Source organism: Vespula pensylvanica, chromosome 1 (genome assembly GCF_014466175.1).
Source record: "Vespula pensylvanica isolate Volc-1 chromosome 1, ASM1446617v1, whole genome shotgun sequence".
Taxonomy (NCBI): Eukaryota; Metazoa; Arthropoda; class Insecta; order Hymenoptera; family Vespidae; genus Vespula; species Vespula pensylvanica.
Window position 1 is genome coordinate 6,930,529 of NC_057685.1, and position 23,011 is coordinate 6,953,539.

At 33.1% G+C, this 23,011-nt stretch overlaps 2 protein-coding genes across 8 annotated transcripts; both read right to left on the reverse strand.

Annotated features, from left to right (window-relative positions):
* Positions 1–146: 146 nt before the first annotated feature.
* LOC122633313 (serine protease 42-like) lies at positions 147–5,702 on the reverse strand. The gene is made up of 9 exons (XM_043821085.1): positions 5,190–5,702; positions 4,415–4,459; positions 3,580–3,831; positions 1,920–2,005; positions 1,703–1,788; positions 1,416–1,553; positions 1,159–1,295; positions 810–967; positions 147–722 (listed from the first exon to the last, which is right to left on the reverse strand). Exons 1-9 carry the CDS (start codon positions 5,695–5,697, stop codon positions 564–566), a joined length of 1,569 nt encoding a protein of 522 aa, XP_043677020.1. The 5' UTR covers positions 5,698–5,702; the 3' UTR covers positions 147–563.
* A 12,028-nt stretch (positions 5,703–17,730) lies between these two features.
* On the reverse strand, positions 17,731–21,275 carry LOC122630560. 7 transcript variants are annotated; one of them, XM_043815388.1, is made up of 4 exons: positions 21,200–21,270; positions 20,728–20,902; positions 20,165–20,347; positions 17,731–19,334 (listed from the first exon to the last, which is right to left on the reverse strand). In XM_043815388.1, exons 3-4 carry the CDS (start codon positions 20,337–20,339, stop codon positions 19,006–19,008), a joined length of 504 nt encoding a protein of 167 aa, XP_043671323.1. In that variant the 5' UTR covers positions 20,340–20,347; positions 20,728–20,902; positions 21,200–21,270; the 3' UTR covers positions 17,731–19,005. The 7 variants fall into 7 exon arrangements, with proteins under 7 accessions (XP_043671323.1, XP_043671232.1, XP_043671144.1 ...); XM_043815297.1 differs by lacking the exon at positions 21,200–21,270 and adding an exon at positions 20,561–20,630 and having other exon boundaries at positions 20,718–20,902; XM_043815209.1 differs by lacking the exon at positions 20,728–20,902 and having other exon boundaries at positions 21,200–21,275.
* Positions 21,276–23,011: the final 1,736 nt, after the last annotated feature.

Genomic DNA, 23,011 nt, shown 5'->3' on the forward strand with positions numbered 1-23,011 from the left:
TCTTACCCGTAATTTTATCTCTTAATTATGAAATTAATCTTTACACAAGATATTTAACTGCCTGGATATAAAAAAAATAAAAATATATATATATGTATGTATGTATGTATATAAAAAAAAAAAGATTTATTGAGCGTAATAAGAAAACAAATATCACACCCGTAAAATCGATACAACGCGTAATCGAATAAACAATAATCTCGATTAATCTCGACTTCGAGTGCCTTCGAAAATTCACTTAAATTAACGCTGTGTTATTTATAACTCCTTCGAATATTTACAATGATTCTCATTAAATAAAATGGCTGAGATTATAATCGTAAACGTAAATCTCAACGCGTATCACGTAAAGGAAATACATAATGGATCGTTCCTACGAGTGTCTTTGACGAACTAACTCATCGTCTTCTTTTATCACTGAACGTTTGGATCCTTGGATTTCGAAGACGGACTTCCTTTGTGAATAAATTCTCAATCTTCATTCAAGAACTTTGTGTCATGCAAAGTTCATGATGCACATAGAAAAAAGTAACGATAGAAAAACAATTGGATCCAGCTTGATGCTACGAATTAATAACGTAAGTTATCCAATCGACTGTCTTTGCTACGCGATGATAAATCCCTGGTTGTCCTGGTTGAGCACAAGAATAACCAGCTGATACGATTCCTATGAGATACCATCTTCCTGTTTTCTCCAACATCAATGGACCTCCACTGTCACCCTGATAAAAGAGTAAAAAGTATAAAAATGAAATTCAATTAAATAAGAAATAGATTATCTTATTATATACATATATTAATTTATTCACCTGACAGGAATCTTTACCACCACTACGATATCCGGCACACATCATCTCATCATAGATGACTACGTTGATACCATTCGAACGATGCCACCTTTCACAAATGCGATTGTCTATCACTGGTACGTCGACTGCTTGAAGTGTCTTTGGCCGTAATCTCGAACCTAAAATGTTCAATGAGAATTCTGTTTCTAGAAAGAATAAGTTAGTTTATTCGTTGTACAGGTTGTTCCTAAAATGTACGATCAAATATATTCATGTATTAGGAACAACCTGTATAAAAGAGAGATGTTATTGTCTTCCTAAGATAAAAGACGGACTTAATAACAACGATAATGATATCGGTATGGTCTACCAGCTTGAAGAGCACCCCATCCTGCAGCCCAACCGTATTGACCTAAAAAGTCTTCGTTTTTCTCTGGCAGGCAAATTGGCGAAATGTGTGGCATGTAATGAACCGGTCGATCTAATCTGAGCACTGCTACGTCGAATCTGAGAACAAGTAGGTGATTAAAAAAAAAAAGAAAAAAGAAAAGAACAAGAGCAAGAAAGAAAGAAAGAAAATGAACGGAAAGATTACGGATTTTTTGAGATTACTGATTTAGTACCTACCTGTCAGCCTGTGGTGTGAATTTGAAATAAGGATGAACTCGAATCTCTCGGACACCAAAAGTGTAAGCAGGCAATGATTCGCTCGCTGAATTGACCACGTAATCACCAAGGGTAACTTGTACTTGACGTGCCGAAGCTCTGACAAACGTAGTAAAAAAAAAAAAAGAAGGAAAGAAAAGAAAAACAAAATTTATATATACATATATATACACATATAAACGATTAATGTGTATAAAGTGTCAATTTGATTTTATCTTTATGGCGAAGGTTCTGTTCTTTTCACTCACTTGGCTACGCAATGGCCAGCTGTCACAACGTGGTACCGATTGACCAATGTACCACCACATCTACTGGATCCTATTCGTATATAAGCCTAAATAAACAAGAATATTATTTATTTTTCCTTTCTTTTTCTTCTTTTCTTTTTTTAATTTTTAATTTTCGAACACGGCAATATCTGTTGTTAATAAAGAGAAAGATTGATCATATTTTTTTAAAGCTGACCTGCCAAGGAAAACTTCCGAAGCCAGCCTCGTCACCACCAACGATTCTTCTTTGGGCTGTTTGTTTCGAAACTGGTATACCGCAATCTGAAATTTTAATTGTATTTTTTTTTCTCCTCCATAAAGACGCAATAATCTCTCTCTCTCTCTCTCTCTCTCTCTCTCTCTCTCTCTCTCTCTCTCTCTCTCTCTTTCTCTCTCTTTCTTTCACACACACACGCGCGCGCGCGCGCACACACACACACACACTTACTTTTTTTTAAATAGATTCTATGAAATGTAAACTCTTTTTTAGAATAAATACATTCTACATAAATATACATGCATACGAGAGTACATAGATAAGTTTAATCTGTTATACATATGATCATTAGTATTATTTATTTTTGACAGATTTATTTATTCTAAAAAAAAGTTATTACTCTTTTACGTACTTTTTTTTTTTTTTCTTTTTAGAAATTTCACGTGAAATTAATTCTTACGTATCTACGTATCTAGAAATAAGTGCCTAATTGCAATATTAGTATCACCGAATTAGACTTGGAGTAAAATCCGCAGAAAAAGTTTCCCTTTTGCTTTTAAAGATCTTCGTTGGTATAATACATCCGAAAGACATGCAAAAACTATTCGATTTCAACTTTCAATGGGTCATTGATTTAACGATCGTACGATTAGAAAATCGATATCGTGTTTCAGAATGAACATGATCGACAATTGTGTAAAGAATATAATTTACTATGTTCGCGGTAAACTATTATTATTATTATTGTTGTTGTTGTTGTTGTTGTTGTTATTATTATTATTACTATTATTATATTGTTATTATTTGACTCGTAAGAAAGAACGAGTCGACGGCTTCAATTGAATCTCGGTTTCTAATTCCTTGAATTTTTTCGTCGTTTCGAACGATCGACGATACGAGCTCGTTCACACAAACCCAGTATTCTATTCTGACCAAACGATGAACTAGTAAAGAACGAGTAATCTTAGGATTAGAAACGTCGATAAAACGTCAGCTTGTCGGAACTCGTTTTCAAAGTGGCCGCTTTTCAAATGAAAGAATATCGACCAGTCGATCGAAAGTGGAAGAAGGAGAAAGTGAATAGAAGTAAGTGCACATATACAGGTATGCACGTAAGTACTAACTTGACCAGTGAAGAACATGCAAATTAACATTAACATAGAATTGTCAGAGGATAGAAAATTCGATGATAAGAAAAGTGAACGAAGATGAAGTATGTATATATATATGTATATATATATATATATATGTGTAAATACATACGTACGTACATATATACATACATAGATAGATACATACGATCTAAACAAAGAGAGAAAGATGAAATTAGAAAATTATAATAGACACATGAACATACAACGTAGAGTGAAAATCGAAGAGGGAATCATTAATTAGAAAAAATCGATCGATATGATCGACGAGTTACTATCAACAATAAAAGAAGAAATGCATGAGAAATAAGAGAAGAAGAAAAAGATATAGAGAAAAAAGAAAGAGGGCAGAGAGGTAAGAAAAATGAACGTGCTTGAGATCAGAGTGCTCGAATGATCTAATCGAATTTTTTTATTCCTTTTTTACCGAAGGCTAAGCAAGATGCGATGAAGTTGGTGGCATGCTTCTTTATGGGGGAAGGACTTACGATCGTCATTGGTAGCATCCGTGTACGTATCCAGCGGAAGCGGTTGAGATTGATCTCGAGGCGTCTCGAGGAAGTTAGAATCGGAGATAGCTTTAGGATCTTTTCGGTGACAACAAGCGAACATAATGCCACCGCAACTGCCGTCCAATAAGCCAGCGGACATCCAGCACATTAGAAAAAATTCACAGGTTCGTCCGTCGGCGCACAAAGTATCGTCGCCCTTCCAAAGCGGTCTTTTCTCTTGACGCGATTCTGCACAAAATATTGCAAACTTGTCTCTCTCTCTTTCTTTCTGTCTCTCTTTTCTCTCTCTCTCTCTCTCTCTCTCTCTTTATCTATCTATCTCTTTCTCTTTCTATCTATCTCTTTCTGATCATCCTTCTATCTCAAATACATTGAGACAAAATAAAGCAACCAATTTGATCGTCGATCGTTCGATTACTCCAAGTCTAGACTCTGTGAATTTGCGTAAGATTTCGTGAATACGATTCTCTTTTAATAACTACCTAGCGTTAAGCCTATTTGTTATTACATTCCTAATAACAGAGTATAATGAAACGTGTTAGGTTACGTGACAGAATAACGAAAAAATCGCTCGATAGAGACAATGCCGGAAATTGTCAACCACCGATGCTACTTTCGCTCTTCTCTAGACAATTAATTAACAAGCGCAAATCGTTCGTTTCTTTTTCTTTCTTCTTCTTCTTCTTCTTCTTCTTTCTTTCTTTCTTTCTTTCTTTCTTTCTTTCTTTCTTTTTTTTTTTTTAATCGACGCTCTATATCTAACTAATTCGACGAACCGTGAAATGATTTTATTATAAACTATGAACCCTACCTGTTTCCAGCCTGGGATAATCTTCTAACGTTTGCTTTCGATGATCTGAAAGAAAAGATCTATGAAACGCTAAAGTAGTCTCTTGTGAAACGAGATTTATTGATCTTTCTCATATAACCGAGATCAATTTTTTTTATTGTATATAAAAATTACAGGAATCTCTATTATCATTCGAGCGTTTTCGTAGTTGATGATTTGTTATTATGGGATATATTTTTAACGAGGTGTACGCGAGATGGCGTTTGGTGTTTCGAGAAAAAAATCATTGACTTCAAACATCGAAGATATCAAATTTTTTGAAATCTGTACTTATTATAAAGTATAGGAAAATTTTTGTTCAATATAAAAGCTCGTAGTAATAATTAAGAGAATATTCGAAAATTTATACGAATTTTCTTTCAACATAGAAACTTGGAATCTCTAATTGAAATAAAAATTTGTATTATCTATATTTTAAACTTATTCAATTATACAATTAATTAGTTTTATAATTATAATTTATTTAATTATCGAAATCTTTATCTTGTTTATATATTATTGATACAACTAAAAATAATAATAACTATAATAATTAACTATAATAATTAAAAAGATAGATTGAAAGTTTATGAGAATTATATTTCAATATAGAAATCTAGAATTTTGAATTGATATGAAAAGAAATAGAATGAAAATAATAATATACAATTTTTACATATTTTACGGTGAATGAATTAATGTAACAGAAAGTATAGAAATAACCAGGTAATGATTAATACAAAGAAAAATGTTTTACCTCTAACGTCATCCTCAAAGTCAGGCAGCTGATTGGATTGAAAGAAAGTCGTAGTTCCTCCACTAGCAGGCGGGAGAAAATCGTTGTCACGGAATATCAACCTCGGAGTTCGATGACCCATCACCGGTCTGGAGTATTCAGAAACGGGACTTCTCCAAAGAGACTTGTACTGTCTCCAAGGTGATGAAAATTGTGGTTGGGGTCCAAAACGTGCAGCTGGATGAGTTCCGACGTTTCTCGGGCCAATAGCCGAGCCACTAGATTCGTAAACATATCCACCTGGACCACTGGGAAAACGAACGTATCTTCGTTTACGAACTGGATTTAAAATCCGTTCGGTAGTTCGATTACTATCACTTGTTTCAGTACGTAATGGAATAACGGTGTCGATCCTTTCAAGATAGAATTTTTTTGGACGATCAGTGTCTCGGTTGGCCTGGCTCTTCGAAGAGAGCACGAGGACCAGTCCTATGAAAAACCAATGGCACACCTTCGTCGCCAACCCCATTGCTTGCTTTCTGAAAACAGAGAAAACAAATCCTACATAAAGTTTAATTCTATAAAAGATTCGATTTTCTGACGAGTCGTTTTGCTCGGTCATTTGATACAAATATTATCGATCGTTTCTTTCAAAATTTTCGACGTGACTCGTTGAATGAAACAAGTTAATAGAGTTTCAAAAAAAATCTTACGATCGTTTCCAATGAGTCATCGTGCAGTTGGAAAGTCGATCGAAAAGTTTCGAGAATTAATAGAGAAGATGGAAGGGTACTTCCTTCGTGTGAAGGACTAAGAGATAGCGAAATCTAGTTTGCGTCACGATTCTAGCAGTAACGAGCGAAAGTAAAGACACTCGTCCTTCTTGGTAAACGAAGAGAGAGAGAGAGAGAGAGAGAGAGAGAGAGATAGCTTTAGTTGGATCCGGTGTCAGCATCCGTCCCAATCACGAAAAGAGATTACCGTTCGTTGTTGCCAGTGTTATCCTGACCCGTGCCAGCCACACTAATCACTGGTGTCGTTCATGGCTAATTTAACGACTTAACAATTGCTCCCTCTCGTAATAACGTAACGGAGAAGGCGAGCGAAACGAAATTAGAAAACGGTTCGAGAAAAAATGACGGCGAAAAGAATTAAAATAAGGAAGGAGAAAAAGAAGAAAAGAAATTTTGTGCATTTTTTCGAAGAGAGGAAGCCAATGGAATTTCGTGTAAAAGTGATGATGATGAACGGGGCAGGATCAAACGGCCTTGTCGAGTACGATCGACCGGCTTCTGACTCGGTTCGATGTGTTAGTAGGTCATTGGCTCTCCGTTCGCCGCGTGAATCCACCAGAAGTGAAAGTGCACTTCTTGCGTGCACGACAGTGTGAAGTTCACGTTCACGCGGTGCCACCCGCTCGACGGAAGTTACGACTGGCTGAGCACGATTCTCGGACACTCTTCTTCTTCTTCTTCTTCTTCTTCTTCTTCTTCTTCTTCTTCTTCTTCTTCTTCTTCTTCTTTTTCTTCTCCTTATTCTCCTTTTCCTTCTTATCTTTTTCCTTTTTCATTGAAGAAAACAGGGCATAGAACTCGGCATAAAATATATCGGAGAGAGAGTAGTCGATTGTTATGCAGTAGGTAACGCTTATCAGCACCGTTGTTACCTTAATCGGAGCATCTCTTACAGTTTAACACTAGAATAAATTATCTGGCGAAAGGAGATCTTTCTCTTGGTCCAGTTTCTATAGCGTTTCGAACGGAAGATCGAGAACTATATTCAATCGAAAAAGTACACGATCAAGTAACATAACAGCTCAAAGATTTTGTTTTAAATTAATTATCTTAATGGCTTTTTTAGTTTTCAACTATCGATATGTATGGAATCCATGTAGTATATACATGTAGATTTATAAGTACTCGTGTAGATAAATCTAAAAGATATTCGATCGATTGTTTTAAAGAAGGGAGAAAGAATATTAGTCGTAGGAAAGTGGAACGGAACGTTGATATCGAGACTCAAGTAATCATGCTTCTTTCTTCCTTTCTTACTTCTTTCCTTTCTTTCTTTCTTTCATTCTTTTCTTCTTTCTTTCATTCTTCATTGTGCGGTATAAGAAAATACAAATGAAAGACAAGGATATGAGATAAGATAAGACAATCTAGTCTGAAATTTTAATAACGGTACGTTAACTTGAAAACTTCTCTTTCTTATTATCGAGCAGAAATTAATTACATTGGAATAATAATTGAATAAAAAGATCATACGAGATGGATGATAAATGATATATCTATCGTTTATCTGAAATAGAAATCTATCTCTACCAGATAGAAAATAAATTCATTTCATGAAAAAATTGAAATGAATTTACGTCGATATTTTTTTTCTTTTCTTTCTTTCTTTTTTTTTTTTTTTTTTTTGAAATATATAAAAAAGAAATAAAAAGAAAACGAAGACGGGGAAAGAAAATGAAAGACAGAAAGAGAATAAAAAAATTAATAAATAAATAAATAAAACAAGTGAAAAAGAAAAAAAGAAAAAAAGTCAAAGAGGGCTCGAGACTCACGGGACTTTCACCGGTCCCGTGTCTAGCTGGTTCTAACTGGCATATACAACAACACCGAACGAAAGTACCGAGTTTCTTCTCTGACTCGTATCACCACACCGGGACACACAGTGTTCGTGGCACGTAATTGCACCTCTTCGTTTTCCAGCTGTTCGTTGGCGCTTCGTGAAAGCTTCGATATAAGTGGTAACGTTTGCTCGCGCGCACACGTACACATATACTGGTAACTTGTACCAGTGAGCATGTAAACGTGTAAGTTACACTTTAACAACTTTACAAGATAGCTCCTTCCCCACCCCCACGTTTTCAGATCCTTTTTTTCTTTTTCTTTTTCATCTTCTTTTTCTTCTTCTTTTTCTTTTTCTTTTAACCGATGTACTTTTCGAATACCTCTCCAAAGAGGATTCCGAATTCTCCGATCGAACCGGCATCGAGAACGTGATCCGTTACTTTCTCCAACGAGGAACGTGCCTCCTTCACTTTCGCCCAAATCGTGTCTTCGTCTGTCTCCTTGTTGTCTTGTCCCGAAATGGAACTAACGAAAATTCAAGATTCTCACCAAACTTTCTCATAGAACGTAACAAGAATTTTTTATGTTATGTTCTTTTTCTTTTTCTACCTTTTTTTTTTTTTCTTTCACCTCCTTACATTTTCTATTCTCTGTGATAATGATGAGAATATTCTGATCAGGATAAGCTAATATCATGAATAATTATCTCGTGAGAATCGTTTCAAGTAAAAGTTCTTTTTCTTTCTTGTTTTCTTTTCTTTTCTTTTTTTTTTTTTTTTTTTTTTCTTTATTCTTTAGATATATTTCCTCTACTTTATGAAAACAGTTTAGCTTTCTTAACGGTATTTAGATATTCCGGGTCTCTTAGCATCATCGAAATCGTTTCGAATTCCTTCCCTTCTCCAGAGGGCCAGTTTCTTTACTCCGAAGGAACCGGTTCAATGAAATCACGATGTCAGAACTTCACTTCTTTCTCGTGGCCTTGAAAAAGTACGCTTCTTCTCGGTCTAATTCGTTGATACCATCTTCGTGACGAATACTTTCCATTGTGTAACGAATACTTTTCACACGGCATTTGATAGTTTATCTTTTACCGTCATTAAGTACTTACTCATTGGCAAGTAATTAATAATCAAAAATAAAGAGAGAGAGAGAAAGAGAGAGAAAAGATGCCACTCTCGACGATTAATAAAGATCATTGTGTTAAGAAGATTGATAATAAAAATGCCATGCTTTCGCCTTCATAAAAAGGAAAATGTCTCTTAGCTTTTCAAGATAAAAAGAAAGATGGGAGAAGAAACAAGATAATATTAAAAACTTTGTCCAATCTCTATGACTTTCTCTGATCACGAGTTCTTGTAAATTAGATAATTGAATTTAATCGAGTTTGTGCAACTTGTATACTTATGATAATCAATTAATACACATGAAAAATAAGTACATAAGTTTATAATATAGATACTAAGTATCGATAAATGAATACGATTCGATATAAGGAAAAAAATATATATAATATATATATAATATGTATACATATATATGTATAATACATATCATATAACATGTATATTATATACGTATCACATAGTAGCACACAAATAAAAAATATGTATATATTATACAATTCTATTCCAGATAACTATCCATCGAAACGGATGAAGAGTCTATAAAAAAAAAGTTGAAAGTGTAGTTCGATATTTATATATGTGTACGTGTATATATGTATATATATATATATATATATATATATATATATATCGATTTGAAATCGGAAGATTCAAGCTGGTTTCCACTTCCGTGACACGTTTCTCTATTAAAACCCTTCGTATTCTGTTACGTAAAGGAGGAGTGCCGTTTAGGCAATCCGTATACATACATCGGCCATCGAAGCACGCGCATCTTTAATGTGGTACCATCGTAAGCGCTTCGTTTCGGAGAATACCGGAAATACTTTCACTAGCTACGAGACTAGAAACTTAAAAAATGACGAACCAATCGTCGATCGAATTAATCTTCGTTTATTTTCGTTTCTTTACTTTCATCGATTAGAACATAAATCGATTGGTAATTTTTAATAATCTCGATAAAAAAATCTTTTAGATGACCGATTCCACTTCTTAATCAGCACATACGAATATCGTTCAATGCTTAAATATCTATCGTTGATTATAAATAATTTAAAATGTCATTGGAAATCTTGTGATGATTTTTCTTAGATCCGATAAAATCGCCTGTTCAAGCATTAAAATCACCGATATTCCGAGTTCTTTTCATAGGCATCAGATCGTTAGGCTTTCTTTTAAAACATTAAATCGTTGCTAAACGATCTCACTTTCACCCTAGACATCTTTTAAAAAGTTGAATCCTCGAGAAATATAAAGACTAAATATAGAACTTAATTCTTGTGCTGTCAAGCTTGAATTAGATTAAAATTTCTTTTTTGAATATTTTTTAACATCGTTGAAAAATTTCTATTGTTTTTGTGAAGGCAAATAGACAAATAGATCGATAGATAGGTAGATAGATAGATAGATAGATAGATAGATAGATAGATAGATAGATAGATAGATAGATAGATAGATAGATAGAGAAAGAAACAATCAGAGACTTGAGAAAGCGAGGAAGACTCACCGAGTTGCAAGAGATCGAAGTCGATCTTCCGTGCAGCCTACGCGAACCTGACCTTTTCTGGATTTCTCTTGGTCTCTTTCGAGTAGAGAGCAACTCTCGTGAGAGTCACCGTAGTAGTTAACAATCTTGGCCAATCGAACGAAGAGAGACAAACTTTTCTTTGTAACGATAATCCTTCCTCCAGTTTTCTTCCCTCTTCTTCTTGTTCTTCTTCTTCACCAACACTACCACCACCTTCTCTTCTTCTAACTCGAATGGACACGATCATAAGTTAACACATAAGTGACACAAGCGACACGATCTTAATCAAGATCGAGTCACATTACCCCGTAATGATCGAATCGAACGGAGAAGATCACTGGGCTTGATCAGAAACACTATGTATTTCGTCGAATGAAAAAAGAAAAAAAAAAGAACGAAAGAAATAGAAGGATAGAGAGGGGAAAAAAATCAAAATCATCGGAAGCACACTTTTTCGACTCTCCCACGCACAATCACATATAAAAAAATCACGTATTTATCCCCGACAGGATGATTTCAAAGAAATAAACAAAAAACAGAATAAATAAATAAAAAACAAAGTAAAAGAAAAGAAAAGAAAAGAAAAGAAAAGAAAAAGGAAAAAGAAACTAATGAAGGAATTGAAATTTTGAAACCCTCGAACTTTAAAAACTTCTTCTTTTTCCTTCCTCAAATTTGATTTTCGTTCTCTTCGTCATCCTTACGATGAATCTTTCTTCTTATTCCAATGAGAAAAGAAAACGATATTAAAAGAATAGAAATGTTTTTTTCGAGGATCTATCAAACGAATCAGCGGCAGATAAGTCCGCGCTTGGTCGAGGGCTCACACCATCTCTATCTTCTCTCGACTGGATGACTCCAGGACTGAAGGCTACACTCTCGTCGTTGCTCGTCGTTGCTCGTCGTTGCCCACCGTCCCTCTACTCAGAACGTGTTGGCTCTCACTTTCTCCAGTCGTGTAGTTTCATTTCGGTAAGCGCACGATAAAACTCTCTCGCATGTCTCCCACCATGAACGACGACAGTAAGACCAGCAACAGTAACATCAGACTCTCGCTCGGTCTCCTTGGTCTCTCTGCTTTGATCTGAACAACGACCAAATTGTCTGTTGGTTTTAAAATCCATGTCGAGATACCACCTCTTTTTCTTCTTCTTTCGCTGTACTTATTATTTCTTTCTTTGGTGATCCAGGATCTCATCCTTAAAAAATGACTATACTCGTTCAAGGAACGATAGCATCCGGTTTAGTCGCACCGACGGTAAAAAATAAAAAAAAATAAAAAAGAAAAAGAAAAGAACGAGAAAGATAGAAAGACAACTCATTTTTGTGGAATGCATAGATGTTACGAGACCAGACCTATATCCAAAGTCTAAGATCATGTGACATAACGCGAATTCTTAACACGCTACGTACCGATAAAGGAGATCAGTAGATACGCGCATGGTCGTTTCAATTTATTATTATACATCCATAATCGTTAATGCAATGACTCGTATAACTCGATTGCCTTTTTATTTCTTTTCAAATTCTCGGTAGATATTGAAAGGAGAATTTTATGAAATTTCCACTACGAGGGGATTTGTGGTGTACATTAAGAGAGATAGAGGATAAGGTTGACTGAATCATTTTGAATGAAATCAAAAGAAGTAGGCTAATCATAGAAATTTTTGAGCAAGTCATTTTCAATTAATCACTTGAACTTATTTATTCATTCTATATACTCTTATGATCTATGATTTATATACATATGTAGGTATGTATGTTTGTTATTTGTAATGTTTGTTATTAATAAAAGACGTTACTCGACAAAATCTCAACAAGAAATCAATGTTACAAATGCGAATTTCTACGTCGTTAACTCGATTGTAACAAGACGATAAGATCTACGCCTTTAACTCGAAGTTCATATAAATTTCTCTAACAACGAAGTATCTTCAACCTATTTCTCGAAACTTTATCTCGGAAACATTACATTAGGAAGTCATATGATTTGTTTGCTAATTCCCGTCGCAAGTTCCTACACGGAAGTTTATTTTCCACAGAATGCCGGAATTAAATGAACGAACGTTTTATTGGAAAAATTTTATTATACTTATGCGTGGGATGCATTTGATGTATCCAGATGCATATACATATATTTTTATATGTATATATATATATATATATATATTTTATATATAATTTAAATATAATTTAAAAGTCAAACAAGATATTTAATACTTGAATAGTAGATAAATAAATGTCCTAAATGATGACTCAAGTCAGTACCGGTTTTGCTGTAATGTTTAAGAGAAACGAAATCGTCGAAACTTTCGCAAATAACTTACGAAATTATAATAGCTATTGTTTCGGAATTAACTACTTCTCTTTTTTTCTTTCTCTCTTTCTTTTTTTTCTTCTCTTCTTCTTTTTTTGTTTTTTCTTTTTTTTTCTTTTTTTTTTTTTTTTGTTAACACGACCAATTTGTGTCTTGGCAATTATAGAACGACATAAGGCTATTAGTTACGACGACCATTCGTAGCAGAGCAAAGATCCGAGCGTTCTCTCTGTCCGTCCATTGTCCGCTCGAAAAGGAGCATGAAAAGAATGAGAATGAGAGAAATTTCGCGAGACTCTTTCGAAAAGTTACGACTCCCTACCAACGCAGTGTATACCGAGTTCTTCGTCAACATCGACTCTCGACATCGTTCAATCGATTCGACATGCAATGTATTACGTACAATTGAATTTGCCACACGTTTGTTTTATTTATTTATTCGTTTTTTTTTTTTTCTTCTTTTCACGTTTCCGTCATCCGTCTTGCGATTTCGTTGCAAGTATTTTCATTGGAAGATGCAACAAGTGAATATCCTTATATTCGATGCGTTACATCTTTGTTAAACCATGTAAGAGTAATTGTAATTAATCCTCGCCATTATCCAGGTCACTTTTTCTTTTAACTTTATGACACTCAGAGATTCTATGGAGATTATTCCATTTCAATTATTATTTAAAAGTTTCAAAAAAAAAGACGGTGAAAGTTCGATAAGAAGGATCACCCGAACAAAATAAAGAAAGAAAGAAAAAAAAATACAAAGAGGTAACACGATTTTGTTTGATAGAAATGTCAGAGAAATCAGATAGTATTTCAATATTTACTTTACGTTATCCATGGACAAAACGCCTCTCTAGTTTCAATTTCGCAACTTCAAGAATGACGAACGAAAGAATACATCGATCTTCTTCTTCAACTTATCCTTGGATCGCATAAAACTTATTAATAATATTCTCTGAAAATATTTCTCGAGTGAGTGTTTGATTATAATACATAAATTATCTATATGTAGTGTATCGTATCGTTTATAAATTCTCGAGCTTTCTAATCACGTTAGAACATCGATTAGAAACGAGAAATAATAGGAAATAATGTGTGATAAAAAACAGGAATGTCTATTAATTTATAGAATATATAGAAATTTTTATTATGAAATAATTGCTGTAATAATTAATTCTTGTTAATCGAATTAATATAATTTTCAAACGATTATAACGTTTACAATAGAATTATATATTTATCATAGTTTTTTAGTTAATCAATTTCTTTATATTCAATTTTCCATTTAACCGATAATAATGAAATTAGATTTCTATTATATTATTATGATAATGAGATAAAATTTCTATTATATTACATCCGCTCATTGATTTCAGCGGTTCTTTTCATACTCGGTAAATTATACCCATCGTTTACACGATACTTTTATACGCCCTCCCTGTTTACGCGATTTAATTTTACGCGAACAGAAAATATATTCTTCTTTAACCTTTATTGAATTTATTATGTTGTCGACAATACCTAAAGAAATTTTCAGTGAGTGCTTTAACTTTGAGCCAATTAAAAAGAAAAAGTTGATTGCCTAGAGATACGATAACGAGTAATATTTATTTTAGTTTTTGTAGAATTTTATAATATATTTTATAAAGCTATATGGAATAAATATTTTTATAATTTGTATATATTAGCTTTTTTCTGTAGTATTTTTCTTTTTATACTTGGTCTTTTTGATCATTTACGTGATTTTTATCCACATAAAAAAAAAAATGCATAGAACGAACATCTTAAACGTAATGGTGGAAGAGATGTTTTATAATATTTCTATAAAGTATACTAATATGATAATTATATTGTAATTCTATCATATATATATATATATATATTATATATAATATGTAGATATATATAGATATATATTTGTTTATCTATATCTGTTATCTATATAGATATCTATATGTCTATATATACAGATATCTATATGAATGTTGAAATATCTATTATTTTGTTATTTTTAATTAAAAAATAATGAGGAGACTCGACCCAATTGTTCTCGCAATTACGTGAAGCACATACACAGTTGACCCGGGTGGATCATTGCAAAACGAACTAAAACGCGTTCTCGTGTTGCGCGATGATGTTACGCCGATGGAATCGACGAAGAAAGTAAGAGCGTTTCTCGAAGAGGAAGTCCTGGATTTAGGTGACGTTTATATGGGACGGGCGAAAGCGTGTCAAGATAAAATTATATATTCAGAACGTAGACGACGCGAGAGATCACTCGCGACTACGACAACCGTTTTTTCCTTGTCTCGTTTTACGACCTTTTCTCTCTCTTTCTCATATACATTTGTCATATATATATATATATATATATATATATATATATATATATATATATAGAGAGAGAGAGAGAGAGAGAGAGAGAGAAAGAGAAATATCTATTTCTTTGAAAATTCTTTCAATCTGTTTTTTATGTTCTCTTCAATTATCTTTCCCGTCGATACTTTAAATCTATAAAAATATATTTTTTTCTTTGAGCTTTTTCAAACAAATCAAACAATCTGCTATTGCACTCACGAAGATAGAAAATATGTGCTAATTCTATTCCAAGACGATGAAAACGAAAGTGAATGACGGTCTTAAATATGCGTAATGAGTAACTCTCTCTCTCTCTTTCCCTCTCTTCCTTTCTCTCTCTTTCTCTTTCTTTTCTCCCTCTTCCTCTCTCTCTCTCTCTCTCCCTCTTCCTCTCTCTCTCTCTCTCCCTCTTCCTCTCTCTCTCTCTCTCTCTCTCTCCCTCTTCCTATCTCTCTCTCTCTCCCTCCCTCACTGCTCTCTCCCTCTCTCTCTCTCTACCTCTTTCTACCCTCTCTCTCTATTTCTCTTGTACAATAACATATTATGTACGATGATCGTAAATCAAAAGTGAGAGAAAAATACATATTTATTGAATAGTTTAAATATCTACTAATTTCACAAACATGCACCAAAAATTATACGTTTATTCGTTAGGAAGGTGAAGTGATCGCGTTTAGAAGAATGCCGCGTAGCTGCAAGGTGCATACAACAAAAAAACTGGGTCGAAACGGAGAGCGAGATCATCGACGTTCCTTTTATTTATATAGACGCCTCTCTATAGGTCGGCAGGCGTTCGAGTGCTAGAGCAAAACTTTCTCCGTGAACTCGAAAGTCCAATGTCTCTGCGTTCGCATATATTTATAATGTATATATGTATGTATAATGTACATATGCACGCATGTACGTATGATATACATACATATGTAGTACGTTATGTAGCCATCTCGCACGATTAAGCGATCGAGTTCTAAAAATAAAAAAACATAAAAGAAAAAAATGAAAAGAATCGCGAATCGCTTTCGAAAAGTATATCTTTTGCATATTTATTATTTGCATATATATTATTTGCATATGAATTATTTGCATACGTATTATTATTTCACTTTTTCCGTCGAGTTTATTCCACGTTCGTCGAATATATATTATAATTTATTTTTTTTTTACGGTTAATTAATTAAAATCAACAAGCGAACCAATTGTTTACGTATTGTTCCTTCGTATACCAACATTTCATTCAATTACGGAATAAAATTCGAACTACATAATATTTAGTCTTTATCAAATGCAGAACGATATTACGACGGATCGAACTTGTTAAATAAATGACGTAGGCGACGCGTAAAAGGGTGATAATGCAACAAAACGCTCGAATGTGAAATCGTGAGTTAATGAGAATACATTATTCAAGTCTTCCTAATGGTAGAAATAGTCTCGCGACAGGATGAATCTAATTTCTACGATAATTTGGATAATTTCTACTCTAATTTCGGAATCTCTTAACGCCAATCGCAAAAATTCATTATACGTCTGAATTTAGAGTAATTAAGGACATAATCATTATCATCATATATACCGTATTTCTACATATAGATAATAAAATGATATTTTATTTAATGATCTATAAATATTTTTGTTGAAATTAAATTTATCTTTCTTTTTTTTCTTTTCTTCTTTGCTTTTTAACAAGACATACGTTTCTTTTTATCATCTACCATTTATACCTTTTGTTTGTTCTAAAAAAATCTCGAATCACCCACGTTATAAAGTTTCTCGATGTCGTATTACGAATAAGTAGATATTCTATGCTATGTATTCATCGAAGAGTCAAATAATAATTGAACCTACATTCAGACTAATAATTAACGAATGTGCCATAGAAACAGCTTTGAAACGAGATCCAAAATAGTATGGTTGACTACGAGTATATATTTATTTTCAGTTATTTGTACTTCGTAATTAAAGTAAACTCATGGCAGTTCCTGTTCCAGACAGATAGATTAAAGAAGATAGAAAGAGAAAAAGAGAGAGAAAGAGAGAAGAATTATTAAAATTAATTTCTGCCATTATTAATAGATCATATTCGCAAGACAATCACATACTGACAATATTACTCGTATTTTTCTAATTCAATATAAAACAAGCAGAATTAGATGAAAAGAAAAAGAATGTCCACTAAAAAAAAAAAAAGAAAAACAAATAAGGATAAAATAATGAAAAGCAAAATGAAAAATTTGTCGTATGAGAGAGAATCGTGAATGAAAGTTTCCGCGTACGTATGTGATGATTACCATCCGTATGTTCACGGTGACATCACGAAAAGAGTGAAATCTAATCGGTGACCTCGCATGTTGTCTGTATGTGTACCAACGTCATCCGGTATAATAATCGTCGAACGATCGAATCGTCAGAGGACGTCGACTCCGATGCAACGTCGTCAATTTCACGTTTCAAGTTTTTACCGTAAATATTAATTAACGATCATATATAAGAAATATCTATGAGATAAAAAGCCGGTTACCTGTTATATGTGGAATATTAACAGAGCGATACTGTTTTATTCATAAAAATGGATCATTAAATTGGTGAATATGTATTAATTTAATATAAAACACAGTATAACGATCACGTTTGAATAGGAATAAAAAAGAAAGAAATGTTTAGATACGATTTTCAAGATTTCTTTTTAATGTTATACATACATATTTATCTCGTTAAATTTGTTATCCATGAAATTTGATCTCGAGGTCGGTAAAATTACGATCAACGATGATCCTACGTTCTACGTTACGAAGTATAGTGGATGGACGAAAATCGAGAAACATTTTATATATGTATGTATCTATATATGTATACATATATCTGTTGCTCTCTATCAAGCGATTCTACTACTACTATACGCTCAAAGAAGATTTTACTTTCTCGAAAGCATGCGAGTAAGCGAGAACAGGCGCCAGCAAGCTGCTCCTCTTACTTTCTCTCACGGATGCTTCAAAAGTAGGTCCCAAATAGGATTAAGAGTTCCTCGAAGGATTTGAAAAACAATCGATCCCTAATCTTCGCTAATCAATTAGGCAAACAACTTTTCTAAAGATTTTCTCAGTATGAACGATTCTTAAAAGAAAAGAAAAAGGAAAGAGAAAAAAGAAAGAAAGAAAGAAAAAACTCTTAAGATAATTTTTGGCATTACAGAAGAAATCTCATTACTAACTTTCTAATTAATATCTAATTAAGACTCTTTCGCAGCGGTCCAATTATCATCCTCTCAGGAGATCTTTGTCGTACAATATAACGAGAACGTCGTTCTTTTCACCGAGACAAATTACATATATGTACACATCTATTTTCTCATTTAAAAAGACGAAAGAGAAAAGAGAATAGATCCAGGAACGTATTATAAAAGAAAAAAAAAAAGAAAAAAAAGAAAAAAAAAGAAGAATGAAGGAAGTTGTAATACGTTGAAAAGAAATTTCATATATTTTCATCGAAGTTATTTCATCTTTCCCACGAGTTATATATCTACATATGTATACATATACACACATATATTTATGGATATATTTATATTTCTACATGTATATATATATATATATAAACATATACATATACATAGAATACATTTTATAGGAATAAAATTCTATTTATCTACAAATTAAAAGGAGAAACATCAAGCTCGTCGTGATTCGTCCTGATCGAAGAGAGAAACTATGAACACTCTTTTTCTCCTTCTTTCGATGTTTATCCAATGAGTTCCTTCTTGAAAATGTATGTCTTGGATAGTAGAGGTTTGATAACTTGCTCGCAAAGTTTTATTGAAAATTTGAAGAGAAAGAGAAAGAGAAAAAGAGAAAGACAAAAGAAAATGAAAGAAATCACTTTCGTTCAGATGAAAGAGAGAAACGATCAAACGAACGAGCTATCAAGATAAAATGATTCAAGCTTATTGAAAGGGAAGAACTGGTCCAACTTCCAGGTCATCTTGTCGTTCATCTTCTTCTCGTAAATCCTCCTGTTGATTTTTTCTCGCTTCGGCTATTCGCCGAGCCTCGTCCACGTATTCAAGAACAGCATCGAGACGTTCCAAAGGATATTCCGAATGATAAATCACTCGTTGATCTTCGAGAGATCTTTTACCATATCGACTCCCCAGGAAAAACATATTGTTTCTTGGCACAATCTTCACCGGTCTCGATGGTTCCGCTGAAATCTTTGATTCGCTACGTCCGTATCGGCCATTCGTATGATAGATCGCTGAACGCTCGTACCGTACTATTTATCAATGAAATTAAAAACACAATGTTGTTAATTATATATATATATATATATATATATATATATTTGTGATGATTTTAAAATACGAAGCTTTGAAAATTTTCGTCTTTGAAATTGTAAAAAAAAAAAGGAACATGTTTCGATAAAAACGTTATAATTAATGAGTAAATGAAGAGTATGTAGGGTGGTCACTCTTTTATAGTTCGATCACCTTATCAATCATTAGAAAAAGGGAGAGGAAAAGAAAAACTTTTAATGGTATTTAATACAAGAGAAATAATTGCTTTCTCGATCGATCCTGCTATTCTTGAATACGTGTCATTTGGTTTACTTCGTTACGAAATGTAACACGGATTAACCGAAAATGGATCAATTAAAATGATATGTTTCTTATCGTATATTTGTTATAATGTTTTTTCGAACGACACTTGGAATATTGATTTTTGTATCCGATTATAACGGTTCCATTGAATGTTATTCATTATATATTTATATTATTATTATTATTTTACTTTCATTGTAAAAAAGAATCATTTCTTATAAACTTTGTGTGGAGAATGTATTATGTTAATATGATCACACATGAATATTATATTAAAATTTATAATAGCGAGGAAAAATTTAAATAAAAAGAAAAAAAAAATTCACTCATGTAGATCGATTATAAAACTTCTCTAATGAATATTCTGGCAACGTTTAATGTATTTTATAATGAAGATGAAAGAAAAGAAACAAGCGGAAATGGGATCGACTAATGAAATAAAATCCTACGGTGATTGGGGATAAATTGAAAAGATAAAGATGGAAAAGAAAGATCAAATGCTCACCTGGCACGTCCGCACGTGAAACGTCACGTTTGCCGTAACGAGTTTGAAGATAGAAATGTTGGCCATCAGTGGCCTGCACGAGGCACCAAACGGCGCACCCGATCCACAGGCACGTTATCAATTGAATACTACCGAAGGTCGGCACCATAGATGATTTTATCCCACGAGAGTGCATTCTCGCACCTACGAGTAAAATAATAAAAGATCTTTTTCATTCGATTGAATCTAATTTATTCCGTTTTCACATCTTCGTTTTTACCCATTCGAATCGTTCGTCGATCAATTTTATCGAGACATTTATTGATTGAAAATCAAAAAAGAAAAAAAAAAACGTGAAAAAGAAATAAGAAAGAAAAAAATGATACGAAAATTGTATTGATCCTATTTCTTTAATACCTGTTTTACGATTGAAATATGGTCGAGTACTGCAAAGTGTCGACCGTTAGGAGATCGATTATCGAAAGCCCTGTGATCAAATATTCAATTAAAAAAAAAAAGAAAAAATAGAGAATCCGAATTTTATAACGTTTCTCAATTTATTATTACGTAACACCTTCACCAACGCTTCCGAACGTCCCAAAACTCTTCAAAACGAAATTTATAGCGTTTTCTCGTTGTAATTCGTCCCTTGTAGATATCACTTGTTAATTGATTTCTAATTTATAACTTGATTAGATGATTATTGACGTTGCCGGAGGACGAGTTGTAAGTCGGTACAATCTCACTACTTGATTCTTTCTACGAAAAAAGGTAGATAAAGGATTAAGATCAAATCAGGATTAGTTAAGATCAAGGAGAAAAAACAAGAAGAAACGGAGAAAAAGAAAAAGAATTTTCTCTCGGATACACGCACTCTTACGTTGTTCGTTCACGTCGAATGATTGACATTATTTCTTCATTTCCACGAAATTTAAAAGATAACTTTTGTCATCGTAAAAATGATCGAGTATCAAGAATGAAAGAATGGAAGGGAAAAGAAAAATAGAAGAAACGCGAGCACCGATAATAAAAACTTTTTCACCCTTCCTTGAATACCTCCTCTCACTCTCTTTCTCTCTCTCTCTCTCTCTCTCTCTTTCTCTTTCTCTCCTTTTCTTTCTTTCTCTTTCGCGGTCGGGGTGAAACGCGAACGCAGAAAAGCGAAATGCAGGTGAAGCAACACGTAGAAGCAACTGTGGTGTCCCATGAGCCGCGAAACGCTTTATATACCCTCGCCCGACCACCCACGAGAGAATCCACAGATACCCTTCCTGTTCCACCAATCCGGCTCGAGCTCGACACCCTCTTCGTTAAACATCGACATATCTACTTTTTCTCTCCCTCTCTCTCTCTCTCTCTCTCTCTCCCTTCCTCCCTATCTATCTATCTATCTATCTATCTATCTATCTATCTATCTATCCATCTATCTATCTATTTATCTATCTATCTATCTGCCCGTCTATCTATCTCCTCTTTCTCTTTTTATCTCTACCTTTATCCAACAATTTAAACAAAACGATTATCACCCCCATCCACTCGCTCGGAAAGCCCTCGCTTAAAATGTCGTAATACTTTCTCTCATTGATCGAATTACGATCGTCGAAAATGAATATGATCACATTCCTCTTTTGAGTACCTTTTTTAAATCGTCAATGATTTATAAGAACTTTTGTCTATGAGATATTTTGTAACAAATGATACCTGATGTATTTACGTATTACCTTATAAATTTACATAATCGATTTTACATCTGATATCTTTGACTTCTTTTTTATTTTTTATTTGTTTTTTTATTTATTTATGTATTTATTTATTTATTTATTTTTTTTTTTTAATATTAATGATACGAAAAAGACGATCAAAACGATATACAGGTATCGTTCTCGAACGATATCTCATTAAATTACATTGGAATGTTTGTTTTTTCTTTCTTTTTTATTTATTTTTCTTCCTTTTTTTGACATTATTCTTTTTTTTATTTATTTTGTTTTGTTATTAAGTGGCGCGCTCAAATAACGTGAATTGGAATTTTTTCGATAGTACTTCGCCGGATATATTGTTTGGCTTTTATGATTGAAGAATATTAGAAAAAAAATAAAATCAAATGAAATAAAAATAAAGAAAGAAAATTCGTGAAAAACGTCGAAAAGCTTTCGTCTATTGATGAACGAACGATCGCTTATGGAGATAAGCATTATCACAATTTCGATTGTCGTATAATTGTCGTATAATCAATTGATTTATTAGAAAATCTAATGAGAATTTGAACGAATATGTGAAAAAATTATTGTCGTGGCAATCAGAACGATTCGTCGACGTTAATTGTATCTCGTTTAATGCTCGATTACGAGCACGCAACGTGTTCTCGATCGAGAGTACAAACGAGAGACGATTATCGCCTCGGGAAAGTCAATTTTCACTTTTATCATCTTTCTTCGAAATTATTATATTATATTCAAATTATTACACACCAACGAGGAATACATACTTATTTTATTTTTATGTATTTTCTTTTTTTATGTGTATTTATATATTTTATTTAATTTCGAATAACAATTGAAAGGATATAAAATTGAAAATGAATAATTAATAATTTTCATGTTATTTTCTTCTTTTATGTATGCGCGCACGCGCGTGTGTATACGTGTACGAGTCTGTATTCTTTACATAGCACATATGTCACCGTTAATAATTACAATTAGCTACCGATGCAATATTAATAAAAAAAATATCATCGATGGTTGGTTTGCATAAAACATTTTCTCTTTTAACCATTTACAAAAATATTTTTCTGACAACAAATATTGATTATTTATTCTGTCCATTTGTTAAAGGTATAGTCATAATCGATAATTATAATCAATAAAA

What these genes read in the sequence shown, in the direction of transcription:
- LOC122630560 (XM_043815209.1), bottom strand. Translation starts at nt 20,339, where the DNA reads ATGCACTCTCGTGGGATAAAATCATCTATGGTGCCGACCTTCGGTAGT. An exon ending in TTCACGTGCGGACGTGCCAG is followed by an intron (nt 19,335 to 20,164) that starts GTGAGCATTTGA and finishes ATTGATAAATAG; the next exon opens with TACGGTACGAGCGTTCAGCG.
- LOC122633313 (XM_043821085.1), bottom strand. Translation starts at nt 5,697, where the DNA reads ATGGGGTTGGCGACGAAGGTGTGCCATTGGTTTTTCATAGGACTGGTC. An exon ending in GCTGGCCATTGCGTAGCCAA is followed by an intron (nt 1,554 to 1,702) that starts GTGAGTGAAAAG and finishes TACGTTTGTCAG; the next exon opens with AGCTTCGGCACGTCAAGTAC. An exon ending in ATGGGGTGCTCTTCAAGCTG is followed by an intron (nt 968 to 1,158) that starts GTAGACCATACC and finishes TGAACATTTTAG; the next exon opens with GTTCGAGATTACGGCCAAAG.